This window comes from Stegodyphus dumicola, chromosome 1 (assembly GCF_044657685.1).
Source record: "Stegodyphus dumicola isolate Sdum_Otavi_A_Nest chromosome 1, ASM4465768v1".
In the NCBI taxonomy this organism is placed as follows: Eukaryota; Metazoa; Arthropoda; class Arachnida; order Araneae; family Eresidae; genus Stegodyphus; species Stegodyphus dumicola.
The window spans coordinates 107,479,938-107,497,388 of NC_140768.1; the positions used below are offsets into that span (position 1 = coordinate 107,479,938).

Genomic DNA, 17,451 nt, shown 5'->3' on the forward strand with positions numbered 1-17,451 from the left:
TTTGTCTGTTCTAGAAAGAACTTTATGCGGACCTGTATATGGTTGGCACAGAGGTGGCTTTACTCGATCGACACGTAAGTATACATGCGTACACGACTTTAAGGTAGCACTTACGTAACATTTTTCTTGGCAATGTGCAGATGTTGCTATTGGATTCAATTGTTGCATTCTATGCCTAAGATTCGTGATAAATTGTGTGTCATACGGAGATATCTTAGATGACGTTATCATATCACTAGGCAGCTTGAGAGTTGTGCCGTACACCAGTTCAGCACAAGATGACTGTAGATCTTCCTTTACGGCTGTCCGAATACCAAGCATAACAACTGGTAGTGTTTCAGTCCAGTTATTGGTCTCGTGAGCCTTGAGAGATTTTAAATGTCGATGAAATCGTTCAACAATGCCGTTTGACATTGGATGATAGGCTGTTGTTGTGATTCTGTTCGTACCCAAAATGCGCGTGAATTCTGCAAAAAGTGCGGATCTCATTTGAGAACCTTGGTCTGTTGTTATGATCGATGGGCAACCAAAACGAGATATCCAACAGTTGAAGATGGCTCTGCAAATGGTTTCCGTTTTCATATCCGGGATGGGAATGGCTTCAGGCCATCTGGAGAATCTATCTATGAGAGTCAAAAGGTACACATTGCCTTCTGATGGAGGTAACGGTCCGACGATATCCATATGGATTTCTGAAAAACGTGCATCAGGAAGAGAGAATGTGCCCAGTGGTGCTTTAGTATGCCTAGTAATTTTCGATTTTTGGCAAGATTCACAGGATTTCACCCAATTTTTTATATGACGTTTCATATCGGGCCATACATAACGAGAACAAATAAGCTTCGTAGTAGCTGCAATTCCTGGATGTGACAGATTATGCAGATGATTAAAGATGAGTCTGCGAAAGGAATTCGGAACAAATGGACGAGGAATGTCTGTTGATATGTCACAAAGAATATTACCATCAGAATATTGGCGCGGTTTAAATTCCAGTTTCAAAGATGATGTGTTGTTTTCGAGAAGGTCTTGTACCTCCGGATCATGCCTTTGAGCTTCCGAAAATTTTTTAAAATCCAAAAATGGAGATTTTGTTATGGAATCAATTTCGATTCTTGAAAGAGTGTCAGCAACGACGTTTTTTGAACCTTGCACATGCCTAATATCAGTAGAGTACTGAGAAATAAAATCTAAATGGCGCAGTTGTTGAGGTGAACATTTATGAGGGTTCTGTTTAAAAGCATATATTAACGGTTTTTGATCCGTATAAATTATAAAATTTTTGCCCTCTAACATGTGTCGGAATTTCTTAATTGCAGAATAAATAGAAAATAATTCCCTATCGTACGCGGACCATTTCTGTTGACTTTTACTGAGTTTCATAGAGAAAAATGCTATAGGTTCCCATGTTTGTTGAGACAACTGCACAAGTGTGCCGCCGATTGCGACGTCTGAGGCATCTACCCAGATGCTTAGCTGGGCTCCGGGAATAGGGTGTCTCAAAAGGGTAGCCTGAGCAATGGCATTTTTGGCAGCAATAAAGGCTTGTTCAGCATTCTCGTTCCAATTTAATTGTGGGGATGAATCCTGAACACGAGAACGAGATTTCTTTTTATTAATATAGCCTTCTAACAATTTTATTAAAGGAGAAAGAATATGTGCTGCTTTAGGTATGAAACATCTATAAAAGTTAAACATGCCTAAAAATCGGCGAAGCTGAGTGAGAGTGGTAGGTTGAGGAAAATCTAAAATATATTTGACTTTGTCAGGAAGAGGTTCAATTCCGTTTTCACTAAGGTGAAAACCTAAGAAATCAATAGACGTTTGACCAAAGGTGCATTTTGAAACATTTATGCAAAGTCCATATTCCTGAAGTTTGGAAAATAAAGCTTTCAAATGCCTGCAATGTTCCTCAGAATCTTTAGAGGCTATGAGCAAGTCATCGACGAAAGCATAAACACCTTCTAAATCCCGCGTGACTTCATCTATAAAACGTTGAAAAGTCGCGGATGCATTGCATAAGCCGAATTGCATACGGGTACTTTCGAATAAACCGAATGGTGTGCATATGGCGGTTTTGTGGATGTCGGCTGGGTTAATTGGTATTTGATGGTATGCCTTAATCAGGTCGACATGACTAAAAATTTTAGTACCGTGCAATGCAGCAGTAAAATCGGCTAAACATGGAATAGGGTATTTGTCTTTTATTGTTTGAGCTTTCAATGCTCGATAATCTCCTACAGGTCTCCATTCCAGACTTCCCTTTTTTGGAACCATGTGAAGTGGGGATGCATAATTGCTGCTCGAAGGTCTCAAATGCCCCAATTGCATCATAGTTTGAAATTCTTGTTTTGCTATTTTTAAGCGATCTGGAGCTAACCGACGAGGTTTTGCAACCACAGGTGGACCTTTAGTTATGATATAATGAACGGTGTTATGTTTAACAGGTTGGTTAGGATCTGGTAATCTAGTAACTGAAGGAAATTCTTTTAAAATTTTGTGATATGGTGTATCATTAAATACAGTTTTTACTGAATAAATGCTTGCATTTTTCACGCAACCGACGGTTTTAAAATGCGTTTTTAAATCTTTGAGACATTTGTTTCTGAGATCAGGCACCAATTCAAAGAAATGGAGAAAATCTGCTCCAAGAATGGGTGTACTAACATTTGCTATAAGAAAAGTCCATGTAAACTGTCGTCTTAATTTGAAATTCAAAGAAAGTGTTTTTTGACCATAAACATGAATAGTAGAAGAATTAGCAGCGAAAAGTGTTTGTTGGGACGAATTCCGTTTTTGAGAATTATTTGCTGGAAGTAAGGACACATCAGAGCCGGTATCGACCAAGAATGAAAGGTTTGTTCTACGGTTACGAACGAACAGGCGACGTGAAACTTGAGGCAAAGAATAAGTCGCCTCTATTCTTTGCTGGTTTCGTTTCCCTGCCATGAACAAGGTTTTGTACATTTGTCATCTCTACACTTTTTCCCAAAACGTCTATGATACCAGCAAACAGAATAATCTCTCCTTTTGGAATTGCTTCTTTCCTTATTGCGATCTCCGCGATTTGGCGAGCGACCACGAGAAAGAGAAATGCGATCAATACGTTTGTTTAATTTTTCTATTTGTTTAAATAATTTATCCTCAAGAGACTGATCGACTGTGCGAGAAACGGCACAAGTCCCTGGGGTTGGATTTACTTCTAAAATTCTGTCGGCAATTTCTGCAGCTTTATCCACAGTTAAATTGGAAACCGCTGCCAAAATAGACTGAACAGTCGAAGGCAAACATTGAAGGAATAATTCTAACATTAAGTTATCAGGAACATTTAAAGATTCTGCTCGACGTTTCATATTTCTAAGCAAATCGAAAGGTTTTCGAGAACCTAATTCTTCTCCAGATAATAATTGGCGAATTTCTTGCTGAGAAGATTCTCCTGAACAATTTATTAACTCAGTTTTAAGCTTTGCATATGGATCAATAGGGTCTGGTTTCATAAGTAAATCCCGTACTAGTGATGCGATATCTGGAGGAAGATGAGAAACTACATAATTATATTTAGTAATGGATTCTGTGATAGGTTTGGGGGTGGCAAGAGCAAAAGTACTTTCACACATAATAAACCATAAAGATGGGTCTGATCGGTTATAAACCAGAATTTGGACGGCATAAACATCAGACATTGTGCAAGGTTTTTAAGCCAAAATAAAAGCAAAAATTTAACTAAAGAAAATGAAACTAAATGATAAGTAGAAAACAGAATTATAAAATGATCTATAATTACTACTCATCTGTGATCCGGAGGACGAAAACCGATGTAATCCATTACTTCTGGTTTGGAGATCTTGAGTGATGGCTTGTAGTCAAAACCGAAAGTGCTTGAGAACTGTTCATACGATTTAACACAGTCCAGGTTACTATTATAGTGATTTCCTGTTATGTTTTTACTGCCAATCCTCGAATTCCATATCACAGATTATGTTCTTACTGCATTAATATAATATTAACAAGACATAGTGCACAATAAAAATTAAGCTTTATTTAGGAACTTCACGCATACTCCCCGACAGCCTGCCTGTTTCGCTCTGCTCGCTACTCGTAAGAAACTTCTCCTCTAGGGTTGCCACACTTATCGGAGGGCACAAGGCGCGCTCCTTATCACCATCACCACAAGTTCCTGTACGATTTCGAACAAAAGGGGAAAAAGACATTAATTGACTGGTGTGTAAATGAAGGTTTACTTAGTAGCCATTGTGCTAAAATACATAACAGGTTTTTCCTTTTTTGTGTTATTTTATTGTTTAGTTTAAAATGTAGTTTATTGAGATTATGCATTTTTTGTTTGCCTCTACTGTAGAATTGGGTGCCCCTTTGACTTTTTAAGTGAAAATATATCGATGTGTACATGGACAAACTCAAGGGAGTGCGTAAAGCATAGTTTGTGCAATTCTCTGATGTTTTTTAAGTGAAAATAGGTCGATGTGTACATGGATAAAGTCAAGGAGTGCACAATGCCTTTTTGTGCAATTCGGGGATTTTTTTAAGTGAAAATAGGTTGATGTGTACATGGGTACCGAGTTTGTGCAATTTTTTAACTTGTTATTTTGGCTTGCATAGCTTCAATTTTTGTGCCAAAAATCGCCGTCACGCAAGCCAAAATAACAAGTCAAAGAATTGCACGAACTTGGTATCCCATGTACCGTCAAAAATCGCCACGGGGTACCCTAAAATATACTTTTACCAAAAAAACATTAGCATAAACATAACTATATAAATTATATTTGTTCAAGAGTAATTTATACACACACAAGGCACAATTTTTGCCAAAACTGCACTTAGCTTTCGATGAAAGCTTATTAATAGATAGAGCACTCTCTCCCTCTGACTCGGTATCAGATTCAAAATACTGATTTTCAAATGAATTTTTAGTATTCTCCATTTACTTACTAGGTCCTGATATTCTTCCTTAAGATTATCAATTATTACATCTGCATAGTGCCCTAATAATATCAATAAATAGTTCGATGACAATGGCTTCAAAAAGGTTTGGGGATCAAGAAGAAATATGTCTTCATGCAACTTCCTATGCCCTTTAAACCTACTTTCCATCGATGAAATGGTGTTATCCATTATAAAATTAAAGAGAGTAATTTCAAACTGTTTGTTAGGGCAATTGAAATTATAGTCGGACTATCAGCAATTGAAATTCTCCGTCCTTTTTCTTCACTTTTCGGCATCTTCTAGCAGGTGTTCTTTTTCTATAATTATATCCAACGCAGCCTTTCTAGTTTATTATTGCAATCCGTTGCAAATGATTTTGATGCATAAAATATTAAATCAGTTTCTAGAAATGTCTTTTAAAGAGCTTGCCTCTTTAACCATATTATATATTAAGATGTAATCTAATACTTTAGTCTGCAAATATTTTGTTACTGTCTCAGTATACTGAAATGTTTTCAAATATATGTGAGCAGAAAAAATTATTCTAAAAGTTGATATTTTGTCATTTATCGTATCGGTGCATTTTGTACATCACTGGAGGCAAAATTTTTTAGTGCAAGTATTAATTCTACGTATAAAAAATTATCTTTGCAATCGAACGTGCCAAAAATTAATTTTAAGGTGTAGTATTTTGAACTCCATCTAGTTTCACCGATGAGAGGAAGCTTTCTAGATTTGATTTTATCATCAATTCCTCTTCACACATCCATTCTTTGATAGGATTCTTTAAAGAATTTGTCACACTCATTTATTAAGGGAAAAAGTGAAGTTCTTTCTAATGTGCTATTCATAGAATCAACTAAATGCTAAATTTAGAGCATGGAAGTAATACCAAACATGAATTTGGTGAGCTGTCTTTTCCAACCATTTAATAAAACCATTGTTAAGTACCGCACATATCTGATACTCCATCTGTAGAACTGCTGATACATTTTCTGACATCACTGTCCATGCTCTCTGTAAGAAGTTGATGATCATATTACACATACCTAGTCCAGTGGAATATGTACAAGATAAATTATCTATAACTCTTTCGTATGTTTTCTTTATAAAGATACCTAATAACAACTGAACATTGGTCCATTTGATTTATGTTAGTAATAGTATCAATTTTGAAGTGAGTAAAAATTCACTTCTCGAATCTCAGCTAACATTTATCATCTCATGACATTCTTAATGCTAGTTATGATAATCTAGCATCATTTTAGAAAACAATGTTATGCTATTCCCTCTACGTTGATGATCAGTATATTTCGTTATAACATTGACATGCCTCTCTGAAGAACAGGCTTATATTTTGAAAGTAATAGTATCGTTTCCAGGAAACTTCCATGATCAATATTAACATCTGTTAAACTTTGCCCATCAGCATTGCTACGACTTCGGAAAGCAATTCCTCCTTCTCTGAAAAATTGAACATCATCAATAATTACTCCCAACTCTGTACATTTATTACAAGTTTTACTCACTTCTTATTCATTTACACATTGTATTACGTGTCCCAATCTCTCATTCCTCCATTAAAAAAAGAACTCCATGTCTCCCTCACGCACAGGGCTATCTTGCGGAGACATCTGTTTCAATTCGCTTGTTCAAGTTTCATGATCAGCCCGAATTCACTCCGGCCTACCAGCCTTATCTGTCACTGGCTATACATATGTAGAATCATTAAGCCTTTCAAAACAGGAAACAAAAAAAGTGTGGAATGCCCTAGCCAGTATTTGAACTCCGGCCTTCCTCACTGCAAGCTAGACCTGCTTCCAGTTACACCATGAAGCTACACAGTAAAGAGAAGAAAATACCTTGCAGATAAAAATCTTAAATTACGATGCATTTGTTTAAGTGAATAAAAACATTTAAAAATTTACTCACAAAACTCACCACTGATTCTATTTTTTTTCCCTATAAAATAATTATTACATAATTTCTATTTAGCTATTTCTCAAGATATTTCAAAGTTTTGTTGTAGCTTTCCCACACAACCTCCTTCGGATTTTTTATTATCCTCACAGTGATTTGCACTCAAAGGGCCTCAGCCACTAGGAAAGGGAGAACATACGAACCAGGCTGCTACTTAAAAGCTTTCCAAGTGGAAAACATGGCACATGATTCCTATGACCATATGAGGTTTGGCAAAGCTACACACCAGAATTTAATAATTTCCAATAAACAGAGCTTAATTCCTTGTAAAATTTATCCTCTTGCCTCTATGGAGTCAAGGAAAAAAGACAGAACATCACAGTCACTTTCATTTAGATGGAAGTGGTACATAATTTATTACTCCCACTTGTATACTGCCATCCACATCAAAAAGAAACTTTTCCCTTAATGGCTGGCTCTTATTTAACATTTAGCAGGAACAGTTAACTCCACTGATCATTTAGCTGTCTCATCACTGAGAATGTTGCACCTACAAAATAAGGCTAAGTACACAATTGCATACACTACATTACAATCACATACTTTACTCGAGATTTGAACCTAGGGTCAGTCACTTGAAAGGTTTTGCTAACAAGTGCACTACAAAAAAAAAAAAAAAAAAAAAAAAAACTGCTTCATTCCACGAAACTCAGACAAAACTCTTTGCAGCAATAACACAATATATAAAAGTCATAATCTGTGATTTCAGTTTCATAATCATTCAGTATTATTTTGCTAATGTTTAATATTTAAAAAAACAGAATGCAATTCACTTGAACATGGCAGTAAATAATGAAAATAATTTTCAGATTCAAGCATTTGCTAGCGGAGTGAAAATATTTTCTTTTAACCCCCGAATGCGTCCAGGGGATCCATAATATGCTTTATGTCATGTTTCATTTCAAAACTCACTAAAACCATTAGACTTGGCAAGCTTGGCGACAAAAATGGTATTGTCACCTACGAGTTCTCTATGGAAGTGCCAAAGGATTCTTTTGAGGGAGAAACCCCTTCCTTTTAGTAGTAAATATGCTTCTCTCAAATAAAACAAACACAGTGCTGGTTTCAAATCCAAAATCATTCAATTTTCAAATGAAAATCAAGCTGCAACAAGGATGTTTGATGTTGGTTAATGCTCCACACATGAGTATTACTATGCTGAAGAATAAATGTGCTTTGCGTAAAGAAGTAACAAAGTGGCCTATTCTAGAAGAAAGTGTTGCAAACTGAGTCCTGGAAAATCACCAGAATGAGTTAATTGTAAAAAGAAACAGGGTACATCTATTTAACCTAAAATGGGCAAAAACGAATACAAAATGGACTTTAAACAACAGTTGTTTGAACAAATGAACTCAGTTACTTTAAAATGAAAACTTTAAAGCAACTTTGAGTTCGTGTAGTTCTAATTTATGGAATGAAATAATTTAGGGTACTATTCAGTTTCGAGGGCCGTAAAAAATCGCCAAACTATTGTTGATGCCAATGCTGCCAAAAATAATTGCAGCAACCCTAATAATTGTGGCAAGAAAGGAAGTATAATAGTAAATAACTAGCTAAGATTGGTGTTTTAATTTAGATGAAAGGTTAATTTTATATAATACTTTTTTATTATCATAATTTATATAAAAATTGCTAAACATAACTGAATGGATGCCTGCATCGCTATTTTGCTACCAACTTATCGCTAAAGCATAATTTCATCTCGTTGGTTGTTCAAACGTAATTTTCTATAGAAAATTTTGTTCAAACGTAATTACGTTTGAACAACATAATGAATGATGCCTTTTCTTTGAAAATATTCTCGGTAAAGTGCAGAATCGTTCACTTTTTTGTTTGCCGCTTTTTACAAGGGTAAAAACAATTGGAGATTTGTAAATTTTCTTTAACTTTTTAAGTGGAAATAGGTCGATGTTTACATAGATAAAGTCAAGGGTGTGCGCAGTGCCATTTTTGTGCCATTCTAGGATTTTTTTTAAAGTGAAAATAGGTCGATGTGCACATGGATACTGAGTATGTGCAATTCTTAAAAATGCTTCAAGCAGTGGGTGATTCTGCATTTTACCCAAAATTCTATTGCCGACTTTTTGTCATGGGCAATTCCCAAATTGTTAAATCCATAGAATATCAAAAAAGGATTTAAAATCAAAAAAGGATTAAAAAATTAAACTATTATTTCAATGGCATCTTAAGAAATACAGAACTATATAAACTTACGCAATCTGAAATTGGGGCGTACGCTAGATTTGGCGCTTTTGCGCATAAATTTTCGCTGAAAATTTTTACGGCTCTCAAAACGGAATAGTACCTAATTTAGTTATATTAGAAAAAAACTAAAGTTTCGCAAAGACTTCCATAAGATTTCAGCAACATATTGATAATTTCTAGAAATATGTTACTGACCAAAGGAGTCAAAAAAATTATTTATTGTCACATACTGGAGTAATTTTTAATGCAACATGAAATGAGACAATTGATGTGAAAGGAACAAAAACACTTCATAGAAAACCCACAGGTAACAAAAAATCTCACCTCCTTGTAGTGCTTTCCTGCTCAGCGGAAGGTGCAAAATTAGAAGCCAGAAGCCAAGAAAGAAAGAAAAAAAGAAGAACAGAAGAAAAACAATTTTTAAAAAAAGAAAAACAATGCCGAAATGCAATATCCATTAAGTCTCTATAAGGTATGTCATTTCTTCTACATAAAATTTTATTTATGGAGCATATACATTTAGGTACATGTAGAAATATAATTTTTTTATGCTTATTTTTTCCTTATTTTTACATTTATCATTTTTATATCCAGCATATAATACGCACTTGTAAATTTTTAACTTATTTTTTGTCTTAAAAGCATGTGTTATAATACTGGAATACACATATGTTGAGAAAATCAGCCTCAAAAGTATAGATTTTTTACTTATGTGCTTCATTTATAGAATTTCATTGTATATGCTTAATATAAATGTATTTTTTTTAAAACTGTACTGTTACATTACTGTACTGTGACCTTTAATTAAATTAAGATTTTTAATTTACTTAAAACAATTTAATATTAAGTAAAGTCTTTCTAATGATTATTATTCTCATAGGAAAGATAAGTATTATTTAGATTATGGCAAAATACTTAAGGGCTATCTTCCTAAGGAAAGCGGTGCCTTCATACAGAATTTTTTAAGGAAAATTGGTTCATACACATGAAAAATCCACAAAACTATCAAGCAGCCAATTTGTTCACCAGGATTTCAACTCAACCAGTGTCAGCACATGGAAAATATGTGTGCTCTTGGACACTAGTGGATTCTTACATGCTGAATTTCAAAGATTCAAGGATTTAATACAATTTATGATTCATCGCACCTTTAAACTTACCTTCTGAAACAAAAACTATAATAGAATATTATGATAATGTGGGAAAATAAATATTATCATAAGCACAAATCTTTAAATATTTGAGAAGGGTGGTAAGAACTAGGGCTGTGGAGTCGGAATCGGGCAGATTTGGGGGTAAAAGGAATCGGAGCTGCAGTCGCTAAAAACAGGTCGACTCCGATTCCATCCTTTGTTGGATAGTTTGAATTTGAAATGAAATTTAAATGAATTGAAAAAAAAATTAATGACAAGCTTATTTTTATTTATGGACTATATACATTAATAAATAGTTTTTTTCTAGTTTATTGATATATTAATAAATAAATATAAGGCAGGAGGATGGATATGATATTTGCCATTAGTGATTAAACTGATTCATTTAGTTACAAATTTCACTGGTAAATTTAGGTAAGCAGCAATAGCAGCAAGAACTGCCAAAATTAATGCCATTCTTAGAAAGCGAGCAAGAAAAGGAGCAATTATTGATCAAGCAATGCGATAAGGAAGTACATATTTATTGATAAAGAGGTTGCTAAAATTAAGAACTTTTTTAGAAGATGTAGATAACTCCCGTACCTTAATGTTTCACTAACAGAAAGACTGTGGAATGATCTTGCAGAATTGGAATAAATCTACATTTCAAGAACTGACAACAGATCATAAGAGTTTACATGTTTAATGCCAGCCCAATTTGAACGTCTTCAGCATTAATTCAGAAGTCAAACAACAAAAATCAAGAGTTATATTTACAAAATTTTCACAGGACTAGTTTCGATGGTTTTACCAAACCACCATCCTCAGCTGCAAACCCGCAAATGAACAAGATAGGAAATAACGATTACATAAAATAAGAAAGCCTTGACAAGAATAAGCAATTGGCACCATCTGTTGGTGAAACCAGAACTAAAACATAATTTCTTTAAAGGTCGAAGGCAAAGTTGGACTGGAATTAGGATTGTTAACTAAAACAGAAAGATCATTTTTATGAATGTGAAATGCCTCTAGAAAATCCAGTTCTCCAATGGAAGATGTTGTTTGAATAATTTTGGCAGCAGAAAAATTGAAAGTGTGATTTTCGGACCAACAATGTTGAGCAACAGAAGACTTCAGTGTTTCCTTTTTTCTAACATATGCCTCATGTTCCTCGACGCGAAATTTTAAGGCCCTCTTAGTCTGGCCAATGTAAATTAAACCACACTGACAAGGAATCCTATAAATACCCAGGAATTCATATCCGGAATGGGGTCCTTGAGTATGGAACTTGGAATTTTATTGATGAGAGAATAAACAACCTGAAAGTTAAATTTCTGCAAAATATGTGCAACTTTATAGCTAATTGATGGAAAGAAGGGAATGACAACAGAATTTGGCTGATCTTTGGAATATGGTAACTGGTAGTTTGGCGACATTTTGGAGGCGATAAAGGTTACTACCTAGGACTTTGGTAATAATGTGAGAAGCACTCAGTTCCGATTACGCATTATTTTGTGTGAGGGAAATGAGAGATCATGAGATATGTCATGTGACATTAATGGACGAATTACAGTTGTTTAATCGGAAAAGGGGGGAAAACTGGAAAAAATCTGGAAATTTCGTATTTACCTTTATTCTGTGTTGTGTGAATCGTGACATTAATGGACGAATTACAGTTCTTTAATCAGAAAAGGGGGTTAATTTGGAAAAATTATTTTGTATTAAGCTTCATTGTGTGTTCTGTGAAATAGTGTTGATTAATTTTCGGATTGCATAGCGCTATGTAAAGTGAATTCTAAATTTTTAATGTGTTTATCTGATAATAAAAAGTTGAGATTGTGTGAAAGGAAGGATATTACAAGTTTAAATGGCGGTGCAAGAAATAGGGTGAAAATGGACATTTTGTGAAAAGGAGTGTAAGGAAGGGTACGTGGTTTGCTGAAAGTAGTTTGAGTATACGTGAAATTTTATTAATTTCTTATTACTTGGTGAATAGACTTCCAGTTGACTATTGGATTTAGGATTTAGAAATTAGCAGTAGTACTGCAGCCACGTAATGAAGATTCTGAAGAAGATTAGGTAAGTTAGTATTTTTAATCGTTTGAGGATATTATTTTTATGCATTGTTCTAAATGTAAGGAGTAAATAAATTAATGTGGTATTATTGGAAAATTGTTATTAGCAATGATTTAGTTTAAAGTAATTAGGATTGTAATCTAATTTTTATTAATTAAATGTATGTGCTTATTTATATTTTAAGTAGTGTTTTTTAATTTAATTATATTTTAATATAATGATCGTGATTTTGTGAGTTATATATTTGTAGTATTTTGGAATACGTTTGAGTAGTATACGTTGAGTATTTTCATGCATTTTCGTGAAATTTTTCTAATTTATGACAAAAAAGCAGTGTACATGGATATACTGAAGAGTGTGCGCAATGCCATTTTTGTGCAATTCTGGGATGTTTTTTTAAGTAAAAATAAGTCGACGTGTACATGGTTTAGTGATATTTTAATTAAATGATAGTTATTTTGTGAATTTTATGTTTGTAGGAATTTGGTATACGTTTCAGTTGAAGTAAACGTGTATGGAAATAATTTAAATGTTTGACACTAAGTATTTGTAACTATTTTTAATGTTTGCGTATAAATTCGCTGCTGACGTGTATAATATAATAGATAATTTAAAGGTAAAAGTTTTTGGATATTTTATTTATTTTATACGTGGAAATGTTCATCCTTGGAAAGGATATATACTTTTTCTCGACCAGGTAATTTCATATATGTGCTTTTTATCGAGTTTAAAGATTAAGAAAATTTTCCTGCATTTTCGTGCAAATTTTTGTAATTTATGAGAAAATAGCAGTGTAGATGGATAAAGTTAAGAGTGTGTGCAATGCCATTTTTGTGCAATTCTGGGATTTTTTTTAAGTAAAAATAAGTCTACGTGTAAATGGTTTATGTGTATGTGCTATTCTGAAAAATGCGCAAGGAGTTTGCGATTCTGCACTTTTTCCCAATTTTGCAGTTCATATTTGTCATGATTAAGCAGTTTTGTTACATAAAATTTCTAGCATCAGTGTAATTCGGCTAGTAGATTGTTGGAAAAAGTGTTGAGTAAATAAAAAGAAAAGAAACATGTCTTTACTTCGTGAAGACAAAATGACGGCGAAAAAAAAAAATAGAGGGTTGCTGTAGCAGAGTTGGTTGCCAAATTTCGCCAAAAAATCGCCAAGTTACCATAATCCAAAGATCAACCCAGAATTTTTATAATCTCCTAAAACAAGAGTGTGCCTTTTAGTGTGTTGAGATGAGAATTTTTTAACTGCTTGATTAATAATGTTGGGTTAAAAGCCCCTGTCAATAGCTATTGCTTTTAAATAATTTAGTTCTTTATCAAGGGCTAGTTTGGAGGAGCAAACTTGAAGAGCACGAAAAACATAGAAACATAGAAAAATATCTTCAGCATCTTATGATGTGTTTTATTCACAGCTGATATCAATTACTGACACTGTTCAATATATTAAAGATGATTATAGCAGCATTTATGATACTGTCTGCACAATAAATTATCTAGTAAAATAATGCTATGTAAAGCAACATTACATTATGTCAATCTTCACTATCATAATATTACATAAACTAACATTATGATAGCGAAGTTATCACGTAACATCATGACGTGAAGACACATTACGAAGCAACTCAAAAATTGTACAAACATTTTTTATGTTCAGAACAAAATAAAGATTTGTAAAATATATATAATTTAAAACATTAGACTAATAATGTGGAACCTACACATTGCTAAAGAGATTAATTACATAATTGCTATCGTCTCATATTTGAATAAAAAATATTAAACTTTAGTTTAAAGAAATTTAAATTTAGTTTAACTATGCAACAAAATAGACTTTACTATGTTTACATAATTTTTTTTGTTACTTCTAGGCATGCATACTTATCATTTCACAATCAGAAATGTTTAATAACTAATGCAAAAATTTACCTTAGATGGGGAATCACTTCCTTTCATAGCAGACATGCTTAGTTTCAAAGTTCAAATCCTTTAAGAAAAGCATTATGAAATCAAAGTTTTATAGTAAATAAATAGTAAAAGAAATTTATATCAAAAATGTGAATTTATTTGTCTTCACCTATATTTAATAATTTATCACAAGGATAAATCAAACTCACAAATTTATACATGACAATCACAAATGATTTCAATTAAGATTATGATTAAATGTAACTTCAAATGAAAACTTCAAACTATTTATAAAAAATGCCAAAATACAAATATCGTTTTGTGTACTGAGTAATTGGTTATTCAGTGCAGTTAAATACTTTTGTCGATCATCAGGTTTTCAAAATATGTTTCATTTACAAAATTTTACCTTTTATGATAATACCTACCACTATAATAAATGGGTGAAAATTAATTGCCAGTTAATACTATGCATAGTCATAAAATTATAATACAACACCTTCATTACCATACTCAACAATTATTAAACAAAATACGGCTGAGGTGAGTTGAGTTGTTTCTTTAGTGCTGAAACAGTTATTAGTTTCATAGAAAAATGGTATTAAAAATCTGCTCGCTGCTAATGCCTCCTTGCTCTACAGATACCTAATTTTAAAAGTCTTTATAAAATTGACCAAAAAATGTAAGTTATTTTTCAACGATTATGTCTTTGAGACTGTAAGCATGATTGTAAAATATTTATTGCTATTAGACTGATTGTCTACTGAGAAATGGCAACAACTAGATCTGATTAGTCCGTCACAATTATGTACAGACACACGCCAAAGGTGTACGGAAAAGTTTACCGTGACGTCACTGGCTTCTGGATGGGTTACAATATTTGGCTTTTTATCATGTTTCGCGGTGAATTATGGCAAAGATTAACAATTTATCGTGCGATGTAAACAAACATCGAAGATTTCTTGTTAGGGTGCAAACGTTGTTGTAGTCAAAGAATATCTTAGATATTCGTTGTTGTAGTGTTCGCTTATTAATAAATTTCTTCTGGTGATAATTCAGTTAAAATCACTGACAAAAGTTTGATAGGACATGTGAGAACTTCCATTGCAGTGTTCTTTGAATTAACATTTATTTCCTGCTAAACGTATTATAAATAAAAGAACAAAACAATTTCAATTTTTAATATCTCTGTTAGCACTTCATATAATTTTTTTAGTGGTATGAATAAATTTTGTGCATATTGATTTAAAACTATTACCATCAGGGATACAAAACTGAGTTTTTTTTTCCTCTTACGAAAGCACTGAAACTGTTTAATTATAAAAATACTATTTTAATACTGAATTTTGAACGCATTTTTTCTGTTGATAATTTAGTTAATCGTAAAATGACTGTGCTTTCGCATAATTTAACATCATTTGTGAAGTGAATGACACTAAATTTCAGATGTGATGATTTTTTAAATTGTTTCTGCCTCTGAAATAAAAATTTATTCTAATGTTTTGCGAGTTTTTAAGTGTATCAAAATGTCAATGTTCCATCGGCACTTGTGCAGAAACATGGGAAATTGACTCATCGTTTGTTGTAATTATTATGTCATTTAATGTGAGCAAATGTATTTGATTTTTTTCTTGATGAATTTGAAATTATGAAAAAATAACGTATGGTGTAGATGATGACAGAAATTTTTAATGAATGAATTTAGAAACTGTAAGATGAAAAGAATTTTACCTTTGATCTGATTCACAACTGCATGTCACAAAACATACTTCATAAAGTATGCCGAAGTTTTATTCCTTGCTAAAAACATGATATCTATTATTCAAGTTTGTGATCAGAGAATTATTATAGAGCAATGAAAGAATATGATCTTCGTGAGGGGAGCTGTATTCTTCATAATGAGGAAAATTTGGAATTTTATTCCTTGCAGAAAACATGATATCTGTTATTCCAGTTTGCGATTAAGGAATTTTTATAGAGCGATGAAAGAATATGATCTTCGTGAGGTGAGCTGTATTCTTCATAATGTGGAAAATTTGGATGAAAGTGCAAATGAATTAATAAGGACTAACCTCCTTGGTGTATTTTCTGCATCTTCTAAATACATATTTTGAAACCATGTTTCAGAAAACACAATAATAAACTGTTTTAAGCAGGATAACTTTTACTGATGGCAAAATCAGTCACTTTCCCAAACAGATCCAAGTACAAAATATGAAAAAAAATGTCTTTGAATATGATGATGAGAAAACTTTCTTACTTATTATTTCTCAAAACTGTCTCACCCAGTGCTCATAAACTGTGTATGAATGAAATTTTTCATGACAACTGCATGCTCTCCACTATTATTGAATTTTTAGCTCTTATTTCTTAGTAAAAGTCCTGTGGAAACATGCAATTTTATATTTCTATTATACAACCATTTATTTAGTTAAACTGTATTGCAATTTCCTTGGGCATATTTCTCATCATTTAATATTATGATTCAGTTTTTGCTATCAACACAGATATGGACGAATGTAATGATATGCAAAACAGTGTGTGCTTTTTTTTGTAGAAAATGCAATCGAACTTTCCAAAGAGAATAACCTCTTACTTAAATAGATTTGTATTATGGGAGTGGTTATCTAAGGAAATGTGCTATTAGTGATGTTCTATTATCAGCCATTATTTTATTTTATATCAAGTATGCTAATCATTCGCAAAGGACCTCTTCACATAAATTTTCTCTCCATTATACATGTATAAATCAACTAGTTGAATGCTTTGGCATAATCAATAAGGTATTACTACTTGCACAGTGATGTTTTGGTAAAAGTATATTTACGAGTACCCATTGGTGATTTTTGGCGGCACATGTATACCTCGTTTGTGCACATTGACCTACATAAATGCGACACGAAAAATTACAAATTATGATCAGAACAAGAGAGTTATAATAAAACATTGGTATAACAAATACATTTGTTAATGGAAAAAAACATCACAGAATTGCACAAACTAGGCATTGTGCACTGCCTTGACTTTCTTTATCCATGAACACGTTGACCTATTTTCACTTAAAAAATCACCAGAGAATTGCAGAAACTTGGCATTGTTCACTCCCTTGACTTTATTTACTGACTGAGTATATTTACGGATGTACAGAACATTCAACTACTCAGCAATCAACATAAATGAAACAACAACTTGGCAATAAATGAAA

At 32.9% G+C, this 17,451-nt stretch overlaps 1 protein-coding gene across 1 annotated transcript in view; it reads right to left on the reverse strand.

Annotated features, from left to right (window-relative positions):
• LOC118205188 (U2 snRNP-associated SURP motif-containing protein) overlaps positions 1 to 14,790 on the reverse strand; it is a 134,258-nt gene extending 119,468 nt beyond the window's left edge. The window contains exons 1-2 of the mRNA XM_035377485.2: positions 14,675 to 14,790; positions 14,268 to 14,325 (exon numbers count right to left, since the gene is read on the reverse strand). Of these exons, the coding sequence (XP_035233376.1) occupies positions 14,268 to 14,303 (36 nt within the window). The 5' untranslated portion in view covers positions 14,304 to 14,325; positions 14,675 to 14,790. The remainder of the gene's footprint in view (positions 1 to 14,267; positions 14,326 to 14,674) is intronic.
• Between the last annotated feature and the right edge of the window lie 2,661 nt (positions 14,791 to 17,451).